At 55.5% G+C, this 16,786-nt stretch overlaps 1 protein-coding gene across 2 annotated transcripts in view; it reads left to right on the plus strand.

Moving 5' to 3' along the window:
* Positions 1–1,584: 1,584 nt before the first annotated feature.
* Positions 1,585–16,786, plus strand: part of ACSS1 (acyl-CoA synthetase short chain family member 1) — a 53,357-nt gene continuing 38,155 nt past the window's right edge. For both annotated transcript variants that reach the window (XM_046678717.1, XM_046678718.1), the window contains exons 1-2: positions 1,585–2,060; positions 10,468–10,564. In XM_046678717.1, the coding sequence (XP_046534673.1) occupies positions 1,733–2,060; positions 10,468–10,564 (425 nt within the window). In that variant the 5' untranslated portion in view covers positions 1,585–1,732. The remainder of the gene's footprint in view (positions 2,061–10,467; positions 10,565–16,786) is intronic.

Raw genomic sequence — 16,786 nt, forward strand, 5'->3', positions numbered from 1 at the left:
GATGCAAGGGGGAAGCAGGCCCCTCCTCTTGACAGAGCAGCAAGCTTTCACACACACACAGGGGTGAGGTCTTGATGGCCATCTTTGGGACGCCCTGCCACAGCTGTGGTCCTTCTCCATGAACAATTTTCCATATTCTACTAAAAATGGGGATTCAGGCCAAGTGGTGAAGCATACACGGAGGCGGGAGTGGGGTACCAGTGCTGCTCTTGCATCAGCCCGCCGCATGCTCTCCAGCCAGTCTACGTGTTTGGGCTCAGTTTTCTCATTTGTTCCACTAGGGGTTGATAATTGGTGAAGTTGATAGCGCTAGATAATTTTTAAACTAAGTAAAAAATGCAGGTCAAGCGCTTGGCACAGAGCAGGGCACATGTCCAGCGCTAGCTATGATCACTGGTTCTCCAGCCTCAAAACCCTCTCTCATCTGGCAGGAAAGAGGCACTCAACACCCACAGTGGCCTGGGGCAATGACTTCTCTGAACGCAGGGTCTCTCCCTCTGCAGATCTCTCAGCTAACAGGAAGGAATCTGTCCCAAACCCAAAGAACTCAACCAACCAGTTTTCCAAACCTCCCCAACGCAACTCCCTTGTTTATCATGTGTTTACCTCTTGGGTGTTGAAATGTTTAAGAATCTGGTGGAGACAGGTTTCCATCTATGCTTCCCGTCTTGATGGCAAAAACCTCCCTCCACTGTTGAGCTTGCCGTGCTCCATCCCAGGCCGGACGGCTCACAGACACGTCTCATTTATTCTTCACTGTAGTTCCAGGGAGGGAGATACCACTCCCGTTTTCTAGAGAAAGAAAACGAGGCGCAGAGAGGTTAGGAGGCTGCCCAAGGTCACAGAGCTAGTACAGCCAGGGTTTGAGCCCAGGCTACAGATGCTGGAGCAATCGGAGAAAACGTACATGGTTCCAAATCAGCCGAGGTTAGTGTGGCAACTGCTTCTCTGTTACACTTCCCTCCAGGCAGGAGGCGACCCGGCGGGGCTGAGGGCGGCAGCTGGGTGCTAAGAGCACCGGACCCCAGACCACGCTCCAGATCCCCAGAGCCCCCTGGCCCGAGGGCCCCTGATCAGCCCGTTCAGCACATGGGGGCTGTTTGTGTGTCTGGACCGTGGGCAGGCGGCCCGGCCGAGCGCGGGGTTCACGCTCAAGGGTGCACAGAGGGATGAACGCTTTGACTTCAGTCTCTGAGACGCCGAAGCGACGTAACTTCGGCAGTCCTCGGACCCCCTGTGCGCCTCGCTCCGCCGGCCGCTTACGTCCTGGGCCCGCTCCTTCCCGAATTTCCGACGGATCCCGGATCTCCGCCGGAGCCCGCGGCCCGCGACGCACGTGTCTCTGCTCTTCCTCGCGCCGCGCAGCCGTCGGAACTTGAAGACGCACAAACTGAAACCAAAACAGCCGGACGCCCAGCGTCAGGGCGGGAGCGCCGACAAGGGGGGCGCATAGCAGCCCCGCCAGGCCCGGGGACCCCGCTCCGCCCCGCGCTCCCCGGCGCCCCCTCGCTCGGCTGCTGCCCCTCCTCCCTCGCGGTCCCCTTCCCTACGGCGGGAGAAGAAGGGGTGGGGACCGGGGCGGGCTCCGGGAGGCAGCTGCAGAGCGGGAAGGGGCCCCCAGGAGTGGGTGGCGGCCGGAGGGCGGGGACGGGGCGGGGCCCGAGGAGACAGAAGGGGGCCCCTGCTCGCCGCTCGGCCTCGGGGCGCAGAGGGCCTCGGGGCTTCGGGCGAGATGGCGGCGCGCAGCGTGGGCCGCGGCGTCGGGAGGCTGCTGGGCAGCCTGCACGGGCGCTCGGGGCAGCCGGCACGGCCGCTGCGCGGGGGGAGTGTCCCGCACCGGGCGGCCTCCGGGCTGTGGGACAGCGCCCCCGCCGCCCCAGCCGCGCAGCCCGGCTCCTACCAGGCGCTGAGCGCGCAGGCCGCCCGGGAGCCGGCCGCCTTTTGGGGGCCGCTGGCGCGGGACACGCTCGTGTGGGACACCCCCTACCACACGGTCTGGGACTGCGACTTCAGTAGCGGCAAGATCGGCTGGTTCCTGGGAGGCCAGTTAAACGTGTCTGGTGAGTAGGCTGCGTGGCCCCAGGTGCCCCTGAGGGGACTCACAGAACCCAGCTGGCGGCAGCCACCCCGGGGCAAGCGGGTGGGGGCCCCACCAGAGTCCCCTCCTCCAAGATTCTGCCTCTTGCGCTCTAAACCACGTCACCCTCGCCCGCATCCCGCCGGGTTCCAGAGGCCCCAGCCCCCCGCCCACTGTAAACCCCCGTCCCGACTCCACCTTCCCAGCTCGGGCCGGTGTCAGCTTGGTCACCCAGCTGCTGGCCTTGCCCCAGCTGGCTCCTCGATCGGCCGACTCCTCCATCGATCGGTCGTCTCCGAAGTTTAACTACCGGCTTCCACCGCACCGCGGAGCGCAAGCCTGCGGGCAGCGGCGGGCGACACCTGGGCCAGGCTGAGGCGGAGGGTGCAGCGCCCCCAGGAGTCGGAACTTCCCCACTCCTGTCCCGGGACCGGAGACAAAACCCAAAAGCCTCTATCTGTTGTCTCCGCCAGCTGCCCTGCCGGCGACCCGCCTGGGGAAGAGAATCTGCCCACGTAAACAAATCGAGCTTCTGCCGGGGCCCGAGGGAGGAGAAAACCCCGGGCCAGCAGCGGCACTCAGTTATCTCCTTGCTCCAGGGCCTGTGTGCTGGAAGGAAGGAATGGCGAGGCCTCCCAGTTCTCAGTTTCAGCTGCAGCCCAAAGACCCACGGCTTGCTTTAGACCTGGTGGCCATTGAGGTCCCAGAAACCAGTTCCACTAGCCAGTCAGTCCTCTGGTATCTGCTGAGACTGAATCTACAACGGTTTTGCTAAGATTTGGGATTGGGGGGTGGGGAGAGTACACAGTGTCCCCACCAGCAAGGGGAGAATGCCCAAGAACTGGAGGCAGTGGGGCCAGACAGGATAGGCCTGGAGTTGGGGGGCCTGGGGAGGAGGGAACTTGCAGCCAGGGGTGGTGGTCAGCAGGGCTGTGATGTCAGGGACAACCAGTAACCCTGTAGGTGGGGTCTAGAGGGTGTGTAAGGACAGGACCTGCAGATTTTCTTGGCAAGGTCATTCCCTGGCCACGCCCTAAACCTGAGGTCAGATCCGCCGGCTCACACAGCTCCACCATTTGCTGGCCCAGGTGTTCTCTCCTCTGAGCCTTGGGCTCCTCCTGTATGGACTGGGGGCAAGAAGCCCACCTGCTGGGCTGGTCGCGAGGATGGAATGCTAGAAGATATGGCACCTGCCCAGCACTTACTAGTGACCAATAAGTAGTAGCAATTTTAATTTATTATATTCAGAAATAGCCATAAAATTATAGGTAGTGTCTTGCAGTTATCTTTCAAACAAAGAAACTTAAGAGAACTTTGGACCGGATTTTTTTTTTCATATTGTATATTACTTTGCTGGTTTAATCAAAATGAGTCATTACTAGATAAGGGTTTTCTCTAAAATTGAGTCAGCAGCAGGTGTCCTTGAACTAGTGGGAAAAAAAAACAAACCCTTCGGTTTGCAGAGTTGGTGGAATGTGCCCTTGAAAGGGAGGAGAGCGACTTGCAGCAGGAAGGGGGCAGACAGTGTGCAGCTCCTTTGGAAGCCGCCTGGGACTTGGGACACAGCCTGAGGCTGCTGTGGACGATCACATTGGCTCGCGCCCACTGCGATCTCTCTCTCAGATAAAACAGTGGGGTGGACCTCACGGGCTGGCAGCAAGGACCTTGTGAGCTGTGTGGGGTGTGGTCAGCAAGCAATTCTGCCTCCTTTTCCTTTCACTTATTTCTCCTGAGGATGCAGCCTTTATGGCTGCTTTAGCCAGAAACTGAGCTTCAGAAAACTGCCTTGTAGAAAAACAGCTTTTCAGCAGCATTCTCACCCCGGATGTGTATGCCCACCCGCTCACCTGTCAGGAATCTCTCTGCCCTTTCCCAGTGTCTGCACTGATGGCATGAACTACAGAACTGATGGCATGAAGAAGGACCTGGCCAGGTGCTGGCTGTCGTGGGAGCCCCTAGAATGTTGTGGAATGGGTGGGAGTGTTTTGGCCTGATCTGTCTGTGCGTGAGAGTGTGATGATGGCTTGTTCCGAAGGGGCGTCACTCTCGAAACTCCCATTATCCCTTCCGGAAGATCCGTACCAGTGGTTGTCACAGTGTGGTCCCTGGACTGGCAGCATCAGCATCACCTGGGAACTTTTTAGAAGCGCAAGTTCTCAGGCGCTATCCTAGACAGCCAGAACCAGAAACCCTGGGGTGGCCTGCTGCTGGTGTTGAGGAGGTCTTCCAGGCGCTCTGAGGCACACTTGAGGGGGAGAACCACTGACCTGGATACTCCAACGTAGGCAGATCAAGGCACTTCTAAAATGGGCAGAATTGGGATTAGTGAACTAGAGATGACTCTATGAAACAAACGAAAATGGTATGTGGGTGGTGTGGCACAGTTTAGTGGCTCCGGGTCTGTCTTTAGAGTCACACCTAGGTTTGAATCTTTGCTTTCCCCTTACCATTCCTTGCATGCATTCCCTCATCTGTGAAATAAGGTAATGTGTAACTGAATTCTGTTCTAGTTACTATTGTTGCATATCAAACAGCCCCCAGGCTTAGCGGCATTAAGACGACATCGGTTTTATTACTCACAGATCCTGTGGGTCAGGACTTTGGACAGGGCCTGACAGCTTGCCTCACATGGCTTGCTTCTGCTCCCGATTGATGTCTGGGGCGGGCGGTTGTCATCTGCCTCCTTCTCACTCCCAAGTCTGTGGCCTGGGCTGGGATGACTGCGGGCTGAGTTCAGCTGGAACTGTGGCCCAAAGCACCTACCCAGGGCTTCCCACAGCATGGCAACTGGGCCCAGGGGACGTCAGCGACCAGAGGTCCCAGAGACCAAGTCAGAAGCTGCTAGGCTTCTTCTGACCAGCAGTGTGTGACTTGGGGACACCCACGGCTGTCGTTAGCATCAAGTGAGAAATGCTCGTAAAGCACCCTGGACTGTCTTTAGCATGTACTCGCACCCAATCGCTTGCCTTTGTTATTTATTAATGAATTGTGGGGGGAAGCTGTGACCTTGAGCCTGGCCTTCAGCAGTGCTGCTAAGAGCACTGCCTCCTCTGAACAGGACCACATGGGTTTGCATTTGATCAGCCTGGAATAGCTGAGAAGCAGGCTGGGGAGGGCATGCAGGTGGACGAACAGCATGGCTCTCGAAGCCCAGCCTGGAGCTCTGAGATAGCTGGGTCACCAGGTGTGGTCAGGGTGTCAGAGGTCCCCTGGGCAGGGGAGGTAGACCTCCAGCCCTTGCAGTGACTTGCTTCTATTATGTTTACATAAAACTGCTTTGCAGAGGTTCTTTGGAAAGCCAAGTTCTAAAAAGGATTCTTTCCAGTCTTTGCAGTTTGCCTGTGTCCTTCGCAGGGCTCAGCAGCTGTCTTTGCTCTGTGGTATGTAAACTCAAGATGTCAGGAAGTTGCAAGTACAGAACCGGAGGGTAACGACATGTGTTGCTTTCAAAACACGCCACTAAACTCTATTTTCTAAACACCAAGTTCTGAGTTGATTTTTTTTAAGGTGTATACATTCTTACTTTCAAGCAAGGGTGTAGAGAAACTATTTTTAACCAAGCATTGAACACAGAGGTTTCTTGGATGCTTTTTGGAACATTAGTTGCAGCAATGGAAACCGTTTTTGCTGCACTCCTCTCTCCTCTCAGTGTGCCAGAAGGCAGACACAGTGAGAATGGCAAGGCGCTACTGGCCTGGCCTTCTTTTTTCTCTCAGTGGTTAAAGTAACTTGTCTAAGGTCTCTCAAGGAACTCTAAATGAAAATATAACCCCAGGTCTTCGGAAGAGAGTCCTCCAAAAGAGTCTGAAACGTCCCCAGTTGTCAGAGGCATGACTGACTTTAAATAGCAAATGCTTCTGGAAAGTTGGCAAATACAATTTTTGTGGCTATGTAATATCTTAATGTGTGCCAGGGAGATTTTCTATTTAAAGAAAACCCATTGTGAGCCCTTTTGTGAATATTAAGTCCCTCATTTCTTTTGGTTAAAATTGAATTTCTGTATGAAGTTTCACTTAAAGTTGGGGAGGGGGAGGGCTGGATCCAAACCACCAACAAGAGTTCTTGAAAATTCCTACATACGTGAGCGCCACCTTTATAATGGAAAGGATAAGCCTTTGTAATCTTCATTAAAAACAACACCCCAAACCCCTGAACTACCAGCAGCATTTGCTCAGCCGCTCGCAGGGCTGTGTCAGGGCTGGGGCGCAGACCTGCACTCCGGTGAACACAGTGGACTCTCATCTCCTCTCATCCTCACGACTCCAGCATGAAGTGGTTGGTGGTCCCATTGCACGGATGTGGAAATAAAGGCTCCAATTCATGGATAGTGACAAAGAGTGAGGAAATGCCCCAGTGCCACGGAGCCTGCATTCTAATGAGGAGATGGACCACAAATCAGTCAGGGAGCAAATCCATTCTGGGGTAACCTGTTCAAGGTTTTTACTGCCACAAGGGGAGAATTACGGTGTCATCCACCCCACCCCCATAATAAAGGAACCCTAGGGACGTGGTTCCTGCCTTCTGGAACCTCAGGGGAGGGTTTAGTAGAGCTCACCTTGTGTCCCAGAATGGGGACCACTGGGCAGAGGAAGCAGGCATTAAATAGTGTGAGCCACTATTGATGAGTGATGGAGAGGGAGAGATCGTCATGTGCTGGGAATTTGGAAAAGGCTTGAAGCAGGAGGCAGGGCTTGAGCTGAGCCTTAAATTGTGCTTGGTCCTCGCCCAACTCTTCTTGGAAATGCTTGGAAATGGAATTTTCTTGTCCCACTGCCCAGTTCTTTGGTTGGAGCTATTTTTTAAATGGGGACATGTAAGAATTCCTTTCTTGCCTCCCTTCTTTTCTCCCTGCCGTTGAGGCAATAGCAGGAACTATAAATATGTGTTTTTATACATACATGGCATTTTAGGGCCCTGTCACCCCACACCCTGCACTGTGCTTTCTCTAGGTGCCCGTATCATCTGAGTGTCATTCACAGAGCAGTGAACTGTTTCCCTTGGGAACACTGCCACACCATCTGACCCCGTGACAAGAAACTCTCCAATGGTATCTAACTCTTACGGTCACTCCCAGAGTCAGGAGCCGTTACCCCCCACTATGGATTAGGAAAGTGAGATTTAGATTAAGTTACAAGTGCATTGTCTGTGGCTAGTGACTGGTTGGACAGGGGCCAGACTCAAGAGCGTGGTTTCCCCGTGACTCCAGGCTGCCATCCAGTGAAGGCGTGGCCAGATGTCCTACAGAGCAGGCAAGCATGTTTAATTACTTCTGTCCCCATAGGACAGGAAAGACCCTCTGGAATCTGGAGTGTACTTACAAAGGAGACGTGCGTGCAGACGTGTCTGTCCGTCAGCATGGTCCTGCACCAGCAGCACGGTGTCGCATCAGGTCTTCTTCGAGGTGAAGATGCTCAGGCCCACTCCCACTGCTCATTTGGAGCCTCAGGGCAAGGCCTTTCCATCGCTGTGCTAACAAGCCCTCTGGGGGACTCTGGGGGCCTTAGAAGTGCTGATTTAGGCCAAGAAGAGACTTTCTTGAGGGACAAAGCCACAAAGAGAGGAAGAGGTCTATTCCCTCCCCTGGGCATGGGGTCAACCTATTGTCATTTGGACCCCAATGTCCCCCTCAGCTTGAGGACTGGAATGCTGTCTGTCATGCAGGCTTTGCCACTCTGTCTGCTCTGTTCTTTGGGCTACCTGCACTTGTACGACCGACCGTGAGCAGGACCTCTGGCCCTGCCCACGATGGCTGCAAGCTGTAAACATCTCAGGAGAGACAGAGGGAGGCATGAAGCGCTCAGTGAGAGAGTGAGGACACGGAGGTGCAGACCCGCATGAGGGTGGGAACCAGGTGAGGGGCTGCAGTCAGGGAGTGGGACAGCATCTCTCAGGCAGGGAGAAACTGTGCAAAGGCCCTGAGGCAGGAAGGTGCTCACCCGAATGAGCAAGACCAGCGAAGAGAGGTAGTTCATTTGGGGCCTTGGTGGCCACTTGTCCAGCACCTTCTGTGTGAAGGAAGGCACCTAGCGGACACTGCACCTGGGGCTCAGTGCTGACCTGCCTGGATTCCTGCCATCTGTCAGCCCTGGGAAGAGATGACACACAGTCGGTCTCATTCTGGGTGCTGTCTGTTCTGTGGCAGGTCCTCTCCCTCCACCTGGCGCAGCTCTGCCCTCCTACTTGGTGTAAAGCAGGTGCAGGAGGCCCTGCTGGGCTCCAAGGCTGTGAGGGTCTTGCTCCAAGTCGGGCAGTCACTCTCAGAGTGAGAGGTATGGCCCGGGGCCCGGCTGCCCGGGAGCAGGCAATGAGGGGAGATGAGTCCTGGGTGAGGCGTCATGCATGTTCTGAGGCCCTTCCTGCCGCTTCCTGGCTGGACTTTGGGCGGGTCACCAGATCACCTGGACACTGTTTCCTAAGCTGTATCTGAGTTGGCCACTTTCATGGTGACTCAGACGGTTCAGCGTAGAGTGGGAGAAGGTGTGCTGCAGCAGGCTTCTTGGATAAGCACGTGTGCACACATCTCCTGGGGTCTTCTTGGGGCAGGTCTGGGGTGAGGCCGAGTGTGTGCATCTGTAACCAGCTCTCCAGTGATGTTCATGTGCACGTGGGAGCGGCGCCTTCCTCCTGCGGGACCCCTGCTCAGTGCACGGCTGTAACCCAGTCTGTTGGTCCTCAGCTGGGCACTCCAAGGCTTGTCATGACCTGCTCAGGGGCACCACTTCCTGTTCTATCCATCAGGTCCTCCAAGGCCAGGCAGCAGGGGTAGGGGACAGGGTCTGCCCCTGCTGAGGGGTGGTCACCACCTCAGTTCTCAAGCGAGGGTGTGGACTTATCTGCTGATTGTTCCAGAGAAGCCAGAAATCCCTGGTTTTAGTGTGAACACTCTTGCTTTCTAAACTTGGGACCAGATTGACACACACACTGATGTCGGGTTTGTCACACAATCCAGGTTTGGCCACCCAGCTCCTTCTTGTCAGTTTGTCTTCTTGCTTTTCCTCTCTTCTATTTTTCGGGCATTCCTTCTCTTTTTCTAGTAATTCAAAGAAGTTTTCTGCATCAGTAAGTAGTATTGGTAATTTTTTCCATGACCTCTATCTTCCTTTATTAAATTTTTTGAGGTATAATTTGTACACCTGTTAGGAGCCATAAAGTGGAAATGAAATTTTTTAAATTATAAGAGTAAATGATAGATAAAATAACCCAAGAGGAAAAAAATGTAGTTCACACACACACACAAGCTAAAGTATGTAACTGTTTTCATGTGAGTCCCCTCAGGAATCGGGGGATCATGTGCTCTTTGTGGATAGGCTCTTCCATAACTTTGTCAGAAGGGCATTCCAGCAGGAAGTATTTACGGAAGTCTGTGCCTCACAGCAGGGAGCTCGCGCTGGTTACAGGACCTGTATTCACATAACAGCACTTTGACATCAGTCTTCCACTTGATCCTGATCATTGCCCTGGGAGGGATACGTGACAGAGATTGCATCTCCCATTTATATAGTGGAGATTGATTTGGGGAAGATAAGTAACTGCCCTGAAAAGGAAAAAAGAAAAAAATTATATACTTGGACATGGGGGTGATCCTAAAGACCAGGGGGGCAGATAGCAGCTGGCCCCCAAAGCTATTCGTGGCAGTGAGGGCTGGTAGGAAGGGGGCATGTGCTGGCATTAACCAGCCAGAGCTACGCTCCCTTTGAAATCAAAAGAGTAGTGAACAGGATGTTAGCAAGTGAACATGATCCCACTAATCTTCAGGTTTACAGTAAACTCGCAGAACTGACCTGTGTTTTGTGGGCAGTCATGTGATCTGAGCTTTGTTAGTGGAGGGGGAGAGGAGCAGAGCCTTCCGGAAAACCAGCGTGGCACTTCCCCATTGCTGCATGGCTTCTTGGAGCAGAGGCTGGTTTGTAGGGTCTGTCTGGACACCTGAGAGCCTGTGTGGGTCCTTGTCCCAGGAGCTGCAGACTGAGTTGGGGGCGTGCTCTGTGCATGAAGTTTTCTCTCCAGCAGCTCAGGCTGCTTCGCTCAGCCCCAGCTGCCTAGTCCATCCCCAGGGAGCCTTGGAAACCAGGTGGCCAACTGGGTCTGGTTGCCCTGGGGTGGCCAGGTGATGCCAATGTGTGGCTGGGGTGGGACTACTGGCATGAAGCGCCTGCTTCACAGTGTTCACAGGATCACCCTGTATGTGTGAGGTCGTATTTGTATAGGATCGTCTCGTTTTCCCAGGCTCTGAAAATCACCCTTCTGCTAGCAAGGAAGTAGAACCTTGCCTTTCTCAAGGGAAAGGTCCACCTCTGGGGAGTGTAGCACGGGCCGCAGCAAACCAGGTCCTCCCCAACTCTGACTCGAAGAGCACCAAGTGTAATGTCCCTAAACCTATTTTTGTGCAGTCAATTGCCTGGACCAGCATGTTCAGAAGTCCCCGGAGAGCGTCGCTTTGATCTGGGAGCGAGACGAGCCTGGAACTGAAGTGAGGATCACCTACAGGTACCGTGTGTCCCCTGATGGCGGGCATGTCAGCGCCCAGCAGCGTCTCCTGGGCCTCCGCGTCTCTGAGGTAGACACTGGCGACAAAGCCCTCTGCCGGGCTGTGAATAGGAGCAGGATCGTCCAGCCTGGAGGAGGCCAGCCTTCTCGGTCACCTTGGCAATGCTTGGTGTCTTTAGATCCCCACAGAAGGAACTGGGTCTTGGAAACAAGGATGTGGAGTGCTCACGGCACGGGGAGGCTTTGCACAGTCCTGTGTGCTGGGTTCGGTTCTGGGCGGGGGTTATCCGAGTATCCGGGGGCATGTTTCAGCTTTGGAAATGTTCTCTGGTCCCAGGAAAAGTAAACGTGAATGCAGGCTGAATAAAACACGTGCTGGAGTAATGACGGTCAGCCCCGCCTCCTACTTGTGGAGCACTTACGAGAGGAGGACAATAAATAAGACGGAGTCTTTTAAAGAGGGATACACCTGACATCTGTATTCTTTGATTCCTTAAACAAATTCTTCACATTCTCTGTGACAAGCGTGCTTCTGGATGTTGTGTGCATGTTGGGGGTTTGAATGAACGGCAAGTCCAGGAACAGTGGCCCTGGACTTCTGAAGCACTGCCCCCTGCCAGGACTGCCTTGCCCAGAGGTCCTTGTGGTCTGTCACTGTGGGCGTGGGTTCCCCTTCATCGAGGTGGAACCCCCTGCGCTTAAGCCTCAGCATACCTTTAGGACGCTATCTCAGACCCACCGTGAACCCAAGCTGTGTGTCCTATATCACCAGACCCCGCCTCCATGGAGAAGTCATGAGCAGGATTACTCTCCTGCTGGGTGGCTTACACCTTTTCAACAAGTTTCATTGAGTACCATTCTATCAGTCAGGACAGGCTCCGTTATGTTGTAGTGACAAACAATCGCCAAACACATGGCAGAGTGTGGCTGGGTGATCACTTTAGATTGCAGCAGTCAGAGAAGGCCTCCCTGAGGAGGTGACATTTAAGCTGAAGTCCTACTGACAAGAAGGAGCAGCCATGAGAACACTGGGGGAAGAACATCTGGGCTGTCCAGGGCCCTGAGAGGGTAGCACAGGCGTGCTGGGGACAGGGAGGAGGTGTGTGTGGTGGGGCCACAGGGGGTGGGGTCGGAGAAGGGGGTCCAGACCCTGGGACCTGAGAACAGCCATCAGCCTGTCATGAGTGACTTGGGGACCACTGGGCACCCCACGTTTCCTGTTTGTTTCTCAAACTCAGGTTTTATCACAGACCAAATTCACCAAACCTGGTAAAAGTGTATTCAAGTTGACTTTTGGATACAACAAAGTGACCTTGTTAACCTGCTGCCGCTTCTAGGGGGCACTGCCCTATTTCCCCTGCCCTCCCCAAACAACTTTGCCTCTCAAAGTCCATCACAGCCTTGACTGCCATTCATTGTATCCACCTCTCCTCCTGTGCATGTGACCTCCTGGCTCCGTGTGGCCCACAGACCCGCAGCATCGTTGCCTGGGAGCCTCCGGCCCCCAGGCGACGGAGGCAGAGCCCCAGGGGCCCTGTGCACACTGGAGTCTGAGGAGCGCTGCTCTAATAAACAAACTGGCTACACTGTTCTTTGCTATTATTGGCCCAACTTGGTTCATATGTGCTTCTTCAGTAAAAGATTAAGACGCTATGAGTTGGGGGTGGAGGAGCTAACCACTTGGATGCTGGAGATAGAGCAGGTCCGGCGATGGACTGACTTCCTCCCACAGCCCCTCCAGCATGCCTGGACCCTGGGGCGGGTGGGCCCTGTGCCATTCCGCCTTGGCCCTCGCTGGCCGCCGTGTGCACATGGAGCCAGTGTGCAGCTGCCTAGAGCAGTCTGAGCCCCTGTCGAGACATGTGGTTAAACATAAACCATGGGGGAGTTTCAGGGCAGCAGCGGAATGTTACAGCGAAGGACAAGGTTGGTCCCACAGCATCAAAGCAGCCCCAGGCAAGGAGAGACTTAGAGCACAGGCAAAGGCTCTGCTATTTCTCTCCGAAGATAAGCAGCCTGAAGTGGTTTACAGACTTAGGCGGGGCTCGGGGCCAGATGACTATTTCCATCTACTGTGTGAGTAGAAAGAAAAGTCTGTGTACAGGTTGTCTGTAACTGCAGTGGGTTTTTGAGGGACTTGGGTTAATTATTTTCCTGGTCATTTTAGGTTTTTGACATGAGATTTTCTTCCTCTTCTCTCAGAGGAAAGCCACCTACACACTGCTGCTGGTTGTCCTGCCAGCACACAAGCCGCCACTAAAATAAGTGCTGTCCTGCCCCGTGTCTCGTGGTGGCACCCGAGGTGCCCCAGGACGGCCACAGGGCTTGTTGGCCTGCAGACCACATTCCGGACTAGTAGCCGGGGCCCTTAGGAAGCCCCGTGGGGTGCTGGCAGCAGTGCAGTTTCCTGGGGACCACGCCTGCCTTGTCTGTCTGAAGATTGGGGTGCCCTGTCTCATTCCTCAGGTGCCACAGCCTCTCTGTGGGAGTCTGCTGAATTCGTTTGACGAGGCGCCTTTCTGAAGAGTCGCTGTGGAGCTTGTAAGGTGGCCCAACGACCCCTCCCCCGATGACACTTGGTGGCACCTCCACCCCCTCACTGCAGTCGCCTCTGTGGCTCTGTCTAGGCAGACACACACGTGCACGCACACGTGGGCACACGTGTGTGCACCTAATGCAATCACACACGGACATTTTAAACGTGCTCATTCTCCAGACACATTTCTCCAGCTGCTCTTGTGTTGGAGGATCCGTCTTGGCAGTGTCTCCCAGGGTGCAGGGCGGCCCTGCCCATCCCGGGAGCTGGGCCCGTCCTGGGAGCTGGGCCCTGTGATGACTTGGCTATGGCCTGTGGTGCACTCTTAGGTTGCCTTCAAGTGTCTGCTCTTCTGAATACTGGCGTGTATCTGTAACCTCACCTCCCTTGGGTTGGGGAGGCCTGGGAGGATCAGCTGTAGGAACCTTGCAGAGGCCCCAAGTCCCACCCTGTCCTCACCCCACCTGCCCCATCAGTTCTTTCCCTCTGCGACACCAGCTTCACCAGTTCCCAGGAGCCCCCTGCCAGACTGCCAAGGCTGTTGGGGTGCACTCACAGTGTGGTGGGCCTTGGGCTGGCGTGGCCACGTGGCCCCAGGGGTAGGAGAGCCTTGTCAGCAGTGGCTCTGTGCAGCTCTGTCCCGCAGAAGTGCGGTACTCACTTCCCACTGGGAAGCGAAGGGGCAGGAGCGCTTTGCCCGGCAGGGGTCAGCCTGGGATGGTCTGTGCACATCTCCCAGGGATGACGGCAGCCTCAAGGCCAGAGGGCTGCCCCAGCCCGATTTCCAATCTCCCTCTGCCCATCGGTGCGTTCAGAGCTGGCCTGAGGAAACTGTTTCCTCATAGTGAACCAGCAGGACTGCAAACCGTGGGCCCCACTTGAACTGCCGGAGGCCTCCAAGGCCATGTGGGTGCAGATAACCCGGGTGGCTCCCCGGGCTGTGCAGCCAGATAGCACCCTGGGCACTGCTCCTTTCAACTGTCCACGTGAGCTTCTCTGGTATGGTGCCTATTTTACAGGATTGTCCTTCATGTCCAGTTGGAGTAGGCAGACTCTAGAGGCCCTGGGGATGGGGTGTGGAGAAACACGAATCCCTTTCCTTCAGGAAGGTGGAGGGGGTGGGTCTTGGGTAGATTCATGAAGCTTCAAGACCACTGCCTGCCTGTAGCCCAGGGGTCTGGGCCAGGCATTTTCAAGCTGGGGAGGGACACCAGGTGAGCAGAGCAGACTGAGGCCCTGTGTGCAGGGGTGTGGGGTGTGCATGGCTACCCTGAAACAGAGGACAGGGCAGGTAGTGGGTGCTGTGCTGGAAGTATTTACCAAAGCTCTGAACTAGCTCATCTTTTATCTGAGTTTCTCTGAAGACGGCCTGAATTTGAACCTGAGCCCAAATGTGACCCTTTTAATTAAGCTGGAACAGGTTTTAGCCCTGGCCAATTCTGTGACCCAGAGGCCCGCCAGCTGTGGGCCTCAGTGTCTTCATCTATAAAACAAGGGACCAGAGGAGACCAGCGCTGCCCCAGCACAGCAGGCGTGGCTCAGGGCGGTGGTCGCAACCAGCGCTGTGAAACACTGCAGTGGAGCTGGGCATCCGTGTGCTGTGCCAGGAAGGGCAGACGTTTTGCAGGCGCCTGCAACGTGAGCTGAGTGTAGTTTTCATTGTAGGTCGAGCCCCTGGGGGGGGGCAGGGGGTGTGCGTGTGATTTCGCGGTTGTTCCATCTGGGCCTTCTTCCTGGGCAGGGGAGTTGTGCACAATGAGGGACCATGTCCAGAGGAGCAGAGGGGACGCCAGGACCCCTCCACCCGGCCTGACTCAGAGCCCCTCAGTATGCCAAGGGGGCAGCTTTCTCCCTGGGCATGCCAGGCCAGGCATTAGGTGTTGCTGAGACTCTATGTGGCCTGGTGCCTCATGTGTAGGGCCCACAGAGAATACAAGATGGGGCCTGGCCCTTTGGGGCACCCCTCTGTCTGGGGCAGCTAGACCAATACATGTGGGCTGAGGGAGCTGGGTGGGCCTGCAGCCTGGAGGCACCTACCCAGGAGGTTTGTTTGTGTCCTTGGTCCTGGGTGTCTTCGAACGTGGCCATTTGTTAAGGTCACAGATGTGGCCGGTCCCTGTGGGCTCCAGCGGTAGGAAGCAGGAAGCCTAACCAGGGACCCCCGGCTGGAGAAGGCCTTGGGGGAGTCCTGCGGAGGGCTGGGTTTGAGAGGCAGAGGAGGGGAAGGCATGCTGATGAAGGCAGAGGGGGTGATGGCAGGTGAGTGTGCCAAGGGCTGAGGCTGCCAGCTTTCGGGAAGGTGGAGGCCTGCGCTCTGCACCCGCTCTGCCCCTAGCTGTGGGACCCGCAGCAGACCCTCCACCTGTCTGACCTCAGTTTTCTCATCTGCAGAATGGAAACATGCTTCTCCTTCCCTGAGTGGCTGAGTGTTGAACAGCACATGGGCATGAAAGCCCAGAATAGTGTCTGGAGGGGCGTCTGTTTTAGCTATAGGTCAGAGCCAGCTGAAGGGAGGCCAGCCGAGGATTTCAGATTTGATCAGGGGAAGGCATCAGAGTGGCCCTGTGGCTCCTGGGTTCCGGAGCGGATGGGGTGGCATGTTCAGGGTGAGGACTCCACCTGGGAGAACAATCGCCCGTCAGCTAAAAGGGGGCCCCTCCCCTTCTCGTGGGCCCAAACCTTGCACCTCGCTCTTTTCCTTACCCTCACATTAATTACTTTAGTGAGCAAACGCCTTTATTAAAATATCAGGGCACTTGAGTGGGAGGGTCCTTAATAGGCATATAATGAGGTTGGGTGGGGTGCTTTGAGGTGAACCAGGGCCAGTGATCACCTGTCACACAGGGCAAAGTCGGCTTGTTCAGCGGGCTACCCTGGGCGAGGAGAGGCCGGTGACTCCTGGGCTCACGTGCGGTATCCCAGCTTCCCCGCCTAAGAGGAGGGCATGTCCTGGGCAGATCTCCTTCCCCTCTGACCTCTGAGTAACTCTGATCGCCAAACTTGGCTGGGAATCTGCATGCTGACTCCCAGAATCCGGTAGAAACCCTGGGTCACTTGGATGATGCTGGTTTTAAACCCGCATCTACCTTTCCTTAAGACTGCTCCAGATACTGAAGCTGGGAAGTGTTTTGAATCCTTCACTATGTGACCACACATTTTTGTTTGTCCTTTTGGGCAAGCTAAGGCTCTTGGAATTTCATATTTTAGAATGGCCATATCTTGGGACTGCAGGAAGAATGACCCACACCGAAAGAGTCTATCTTTATGTCCAGGGAAATCTTCTCGATGGGGACCTTTCTGAGAATTTTCTGGGGTCAAAAAGGGGTAGAGATTTACTTCAAGGAGCACACACAGGCAAACACCTCCTTGGAACTGGATCCCTGCTTTTGTGAACCCCTTTCTGCCATGTAGGGGTATTGGGGGGGGGTGGGGGGTGGGGGGGGGGGGGGGTGCAGGCTTGGGGGGGGGTGCAGGCTTGGTAGGCTCCTGGGGGTTTGCAGGTTCCCTGGGTGTGCAGGCTCATGATGGGGGGCCGGGGTGGGGCGGAATGCAGCCCTGCAAGGGGAGGTTGCAGGCAGGCTCTGGGGTGGGGGGCAGGCAGTGCAGGCTTGGGGGAATGCAACCCTGCAAGGGGAGGGTGCAGGCTTGTCGGGGGAAGTGCAGCCCTGCAAGGGGAGGGTGCAGGC

Source organism: Equus quagga, chromosome 12 (assembly GCF_021613505.1).
Source record: "Equus quagga isolate Etosha38 chromosome 12, UCLA_HA_Equagga_1.0, whole genome shotgun sequence".
Taxonomy (NCBI): Eukaryota; Metazoa; Chordata; class Mammalia; order Perissodactyla; family Equidae; genus Equus; species Equus quagga.